A 5368-nucleotide genomic window follows, 5' to 3' on the forward strand; every position below is an offset into this window, starting at 1 on the left:
CCATGAGGAGCTGCAGGAGCCAGCTGGGGGGTGCTGTGTAGGGCCTGGGGGCAGCATGTGGGGCTGAACAGGCAGGGATGTGCCAGGCAGCAGCAGGCAGGTGGAAGTGCAGGCAGAGCAGTGCTGCGGCTGTGCCAGGAAGCAGGGCAAGCCCGAGGGGACCGTGGGGCACGCGGCAAAGCTGGGACTGTGCCGGGCTTTCGAAGGCACTCCCAGTTTGCCTTTAACTTGTTCCAGCACGGAGTGCATCCAAGGGACACTGTCAGATGCCAAGTGGTGGGACAGTCCTATGTCTGGGGGGAGTCCCCATGCAGCCAGCTTGCAGCAGCTGGGACATGCAGGGAGCAAAGGAGCTGGGTGGGCTCAAGCCCCTTGAGCAGGGCAACTGTGCAGGAACATGGCAGTGCCGTGCTGGCTGCAAGGGCAGAGTGGTGCGGAGCCAAGTGGGTCCTGCTCCCAGTAACCCCAGACGGCTAGGGGACTTTGCCATGTGCTCAAGGAGGGTGAGGGCAGCGGGAAGCATACAGCCACTGCTGGCTTTCTCCTCCCTGTGCCGCTGCCCACAGCAGTGTGGGTGACATTGCGAGCTGAACCTTCCTGCCCTAGATGCCCAACGCCAGGCTGGGTGCTGGCAGGGAGCCGCCTGGCTCCTCTCTCCCAAGGTGTGAAGGTGCTGTTGTTTTTGGCCAGCTGGGAGCTGGTTTGTGGCCGTGGGTTGTTGCCAGGCCTGTGGCCATCAGGGTGGCCTGAAGCCAGCATGGCCAGCTCAGTCAGCAGGGCCACAGCTTGCAGGATCCCCTGCCTGCACCATGGGGCTGCTAACCTGACCCCCTCCGAGACCCATCCATCTCCCTGGTGCCCTGCAAGCCCCCCCAGGCCATTGAGGGTACAGCCAGCAGACCATTCCCCCCTGCAGCCAGGCAGTTGCCCCTGTACCCCTCCACTCCTGCTCAGACCCCTCACGCCAGCCGTGGCTTCCTTCCCTTGGCCCATGCCTCCGTTTCCCCTGGGATCTGGCAGGACCCACACACAGATCCTCCCTAAATGAGCCACCTGCTCCATTGGGTTTGTCAGTTGCTCATGCTGTTTATTCTGCTGGCTTTGGGGCTGCGGGGCATGAGCAGCCCTGGGCTCTTCTGCGTGCAGCCTGGCTCACCTTGGCCCAGCCTTGCTCCATTTCGGGAGCATTAACACTTCCCCTGCTAGGCTAGCAGCTGCCTGAGGGCTGCAGGAAAGAGGCTGTGCACAGCCTGGAGAAGCTGAGAGAGAGAAATGGGCTGGGAACCATGCACAGCTCTGGCCAGCATGTCTGGGGTTGGCTGAGGATGGAGAGGCAGTGCCCAACCCTCTTGCTACCACACGGCTGCTTGGCAGGGGGACTTTGCGTGGTGTCCCCAGCACAGCTCCAACTTGTGGGCACTGTCCCTCCAGCACGAGCCTTTCCTTGTAGCAAGGCTGGGAAGGGTCAACTGCTCTCTAGGGGACTTGGTCCTGTGGGCAAGCCCATGGCATCTGGGCACTGAGCTGAGTGCTGAGCAGAGGTGCTGGACCCCAGAGCAGGCAAGGAGCCAGACCATGGGGTGCTGCTGACGGGGTCTACCCCATCAGCTGTGTATTTGCAACAAGAGAATGGGAAGGACATTTGGGGCGGGGGGGGCAGCTCTGGGCAGGCTGCTTCTCTTCTCTTGCTGGGTCAGGGTTGGAAGCACTCTATGGGGTCATTGGAGTCAGGCAGGATGTTGCAGTTGATGGGCCAGAGGATGCCGAGGAGGCCAAGGGACTGCTGGCACCGCAGCTCGGCAGCCAGGCATACGGCTCGGCAGGGCTGCAGAACACCACCATCAGGGGTGCACTTGGGCACAAAGAGGCTGCAGATGAGGAGGCGGAGGTGCTGGTAGCAGGCGAGCTCCATCAGCGTCTGCAGGAGAGTGGTGGTGAGCGTGGCATGGTGTGGTGTGGTGTGGTGTGGTGTGGGCAGCCCCGCATGCAGCCCCCGGGCAGCTCACCTGGTAGTCCTGCAGCACCTCGGCGGCTCCGTCCTGGTCTGGGATAGCCAGCCAGATGTTGGGGAAGGAGGTGGCATTGTAGCCCAGCCCCAGGCACATCTCCACTTCCACGGGCTCACAGACAGACCCTGCCACAGGGCAAGGTGCTTCACTTCTTATAGCAGCAATGATGCCCACGAGGTATGCCTCGGGCAGATGTTAGCCATCAGGCAGCTGCCAGCATGTCTCCCGGGTCAGGTGGGCTCAGGGAGGGGCTGAGTGCTGAGCAGAGCACCCAGAGGTGGCACTCACCAAAGGCTGGGTAGGAGACCCCAGTGCAGTTTAGCTCATCGGTGCCGTCAGGGCAGTCATGCCAGCCATCACACACAGACTCCAGTGCCCGGCACTCACCATTTCCACAGGAGAACTCTGTGGGGCTGCAGGTCTCTGTAAGATGAGAGCGGCCAGTGCAGCAGGGCATGGGCCCAGGCATGGGCATGTGGCCCAAGTCGTGCTGATGGCGGCTGGCCTCCCTGCTGGGAGTCAGCCTGTTCCCATGCTGGCCACTCCTGTTGCTGCTCTTCTTGGTCACTGGCCAGGGGACATCCAGGTAAATGGATGCAGAGCACTGCCACCTGGGCACCACGGCCAACAGGTGACCATCACTGGCCCAACTTAGGGGGATCCCAAATTCCCTGGGTTTTTTGGGGACAGTCCTCAGGTGACGGATCATGCCTGTTGTGCAGGTGAGCCCTTCCAGACCACATCCCCATAGCTAGGATCAACAGGGTTATAGGGTAATTGAGATGAGAAGGGACTCCAGGGGCCTGTAGCCTGACCTCCTGCTCCAAGCAGGATCAGCTCTGGGGTGAGAGCAGTTTCTTCCAGGGCTTTATCCAGCCTGGCCTTGAAAACCACCAAAGATGATGACTGCACAGCCCCTCTGGGCAGCCTGCGCCCCTGCTTGGCTACCTACTCTCTGTGGCATTGCGGGCTTGGTAGGTGGCGAAGAACCCGTCATCTGCTACTCCCTCATCTGCCACGAAGAGAATGGTCATGACATGGCGTGAGGAGGTCAGGCTGGGTGGCAGCTGGTGGCCACAGAACCTGCCGGGGTTGTGGGGAAAGGGATGGGGTCAGGGTGGGCAGGAGGACGAACCAACACCTTCCCAAACCCTGTCCTCTGGTGGGTCCTCCTCACCAGCCTGCCCTGTGCCTCAGTTTCCCCAGCTGAGCCACATGAGCTCAGGGCACTCAGGCTGGTGCAGCAGGGCTGGAGATATCGGCGTGTGCCTGTACCTGCCCATAAGACTGGCGGCCCCCGTGCCTGCGCTGTCGTGCACCTCCACAAAGTCGAAGCTGCAGTCCTCATGTGACTCCAGGCTGAAGTTGTGGAAGTGCAGGTCGATGACGTGGCCCACGGGCACCGAGATCTGCCAGAGGCACAGCTGCAGGGCAGGGGGCAACCAGTGATACCTGTGAAGTCGGGCAGGGGGACCCCCAGCTCTCCCTGGTGGGAGGTTGCCTTCCTCTGTGCCTATCCTCACCATCACCCTACTCTCGCCTCCATCCCACCGGCATCCCTTCTCTCACCTGCTGGTGTGGGTATGGCTGGGGATGGCTCGGGGTGGAGAAGTGCCCCTCCAAGGCGGTCAGCGGCCCCCCGCACTCTGGAGGGACACACACGCAGCTTTACCCCCTGCCCCTCTCCCTTCACCCCATCTCCCCACTCCCCTGCCCCTGCTTCCCACTGCCCATCACTGTGCCCTCTGGCCAGGTGCCGCAGGGGCTGTGGGCTGCAGGCGGGGGGCTGGCACACCTTTGTGTTTCAGACTGCAGTTGGCCTCATCGCTCTTGTCTGCGCAGTCGTGGAAGCCATCACAGATGAAGCCCAGGGGGAGGCAAAGCCCCTGGTCGCACAAGTGCTCGTTCCAGGCACAGCTCTCTGCAGCGCAGGCAGAGCTTGCTGGGCTGGTGGTGGCATCCCACTGGGCACCCTCCCCTGCCTCAGTGCCCTGGGCGTTATGGAAGAGCACCTGGTGCTACCCACTGCCTGCCCGCAGCGAGGAGCCCTGGCAGTGCCTGGGGTGGGGGTACTCACTCTCAGTGGGGGCCACGGCACGGTAGCGGGCGCTGAAGCCTGGGGCACCCACGCTGCTGTCGGAGACAAAGGTGACACGTAGGTGGTTGGAATTGGTGTTGAAGGTTGGGGGGGCCATGTTGCCACAAAACCTGGGAGCACAACAAGGGGTGACACTGCTCATCTCCATAGACGCTGCCCCCTCCGCACTGCACCACCGGGCTCCCTATGTGCGAGGGGCCCTACCTGGTCGGGCCCCACCGAGCTGGGGCAGGATCCATGCTGACAGCCCCCTGCTCCTCGTAGAGCTCCACACGGTCGAAGAGGCAGGAGGCAGTGCCCTCCACACTGAATGTTTCCATCTTCAGCTGGATCACGAGGCCGTGGCCCACCTCGATGCGCCAGATGCAGAGTGCATCGGGCGGGTAGGGACCAGGGTAGTTGGGAGAGCTGAAGGAGCCCTCGGGGCCCTGCAAGGTCCCGCCGCAGGCTGCACGAGGCAACAGCATGGGCATGAGCTAGTGCTGCAGGGCACCTCTGTCCTGGCACACTGCCCCACGTGGGACTTACCCGGTGCTGGCGTGCCAGCTGTGGGCAGCCAGCTCTGTGTTGGTGTGGCAGCTGTTTTGGGGGACGAGGGCTCCCTTCGGGTGGGTGCTGTAGTGGTAGCGGCAGTGCCATGAGCGGGCAGGGCTGCAGCTGGGGTGCCGGCTGGCTGCGGAAACGTCAGCTCTGTGCCCAGGGAAGAGCAGGGACAGCTCAGCCCGAGCAGGGACAAATGACTGCAGTGTGGGGAAGGGGCTTAGGAAGCTCACCCAGCCCCATGTCCTGTGCTCCTATCCTACCCCACACGTGTGCAGATCCCAGGGGATCCTGCACAGGTCTCACAGGGCCCAGTGACCTTGCCACATCTCAGGGAGATGGAGATTCCCCCTTGCTGCTGTGCATGGGGGCACTCTCTCCCCACAATGGGCAGACCCTGGGATGTCCTGTGTAGAATGGATGCCCTCGCTGTGCCCCCCTCCCTCCTTGAGCCAGATCTGTGTCCCCCACCCCACAGTTACAGTCCATCCCCCAGCCCTCCCTGCTGAGGCACTCACGGTGGATGATGATGCCCAGCAAGAGAGCAATGAGGAAGAGGAGTACGGCACTCATCAGAGACACACAGAGCCAGGTGAATTTGCAGTCTGTGTGGTACCGCCAGCCTGCCTGCCAGAGCTGCCGGCCTGTGGGAGGGTGAGGAAAGTGGACAGAGCCGGGGTGCTGCTAGCTATACCCCCAGCCTGCCACCTCCCTGCATGGC

General features: G+C 62.7%; 1 protein-coding gene across 1 annotated transcript in view; it reads right to left on the minus strand.

The window, feature by feature from the left end:
- Positions 1-1693: 1693 nt before the first annotated feature.
- The window catches only part of MFRP (membrane frizzled-related protein), a 4143-nt gene continuing 468 nt past the window's right edge, over positions 1694-5368 (minus strand). Inside the window, exons 3-13 of the mRNA XM_010286920.1 lie at positions 5166-5291; positions 4636-4797; positions 4312-4555; positions 4087-4217; positions 3805-3930; positions 3579-3655; positions 3285-3433; positions 2962-3092; positions 2298-2432; positions 2007-2134; positions 1694-1918 (exon numbers count right to left, since the gene is read on the minus strand). Coding sequence (XP_010285222.1) covers positions 1694-1918; positions 2007-2134; positions 2298-2432; positions 2962-3092; positions 3285-3433; positions 3579-3655; positions 3805-3930; positions 4087-4217; positions 4312-4555; positions 4636-4797; positions 5166-5291 — 1634 coding nt within the window. The remainder of the gene's footprint in view (positions 1919-2006; positions 2135-2297; positions 2433-2961; positions 3093-3284; positions 3434-3578; positions 3656-3804; positions 3931-4086; positions 4218-4311; positions 4556-4635; positions 4798-5165; positions 5292-5368) is intronic.

The sequence above is a fragment of the Phaethon lepturus genome, unplaced genomic scaffold, assembly GCF_000687285.1.
Source record: "Phaethon lepturus isolate BGI_N335 unplaced genomic scaffold, ASM68728v1 scaffold23245, whole genome shotgun sequence".
Classification (NCBI taxonomy): Eukaryota; Metazoa; Chordata; class Aves; order Phaethontiformes; family Phaethontidae; genus Phaethon; species Phaethon lepturus.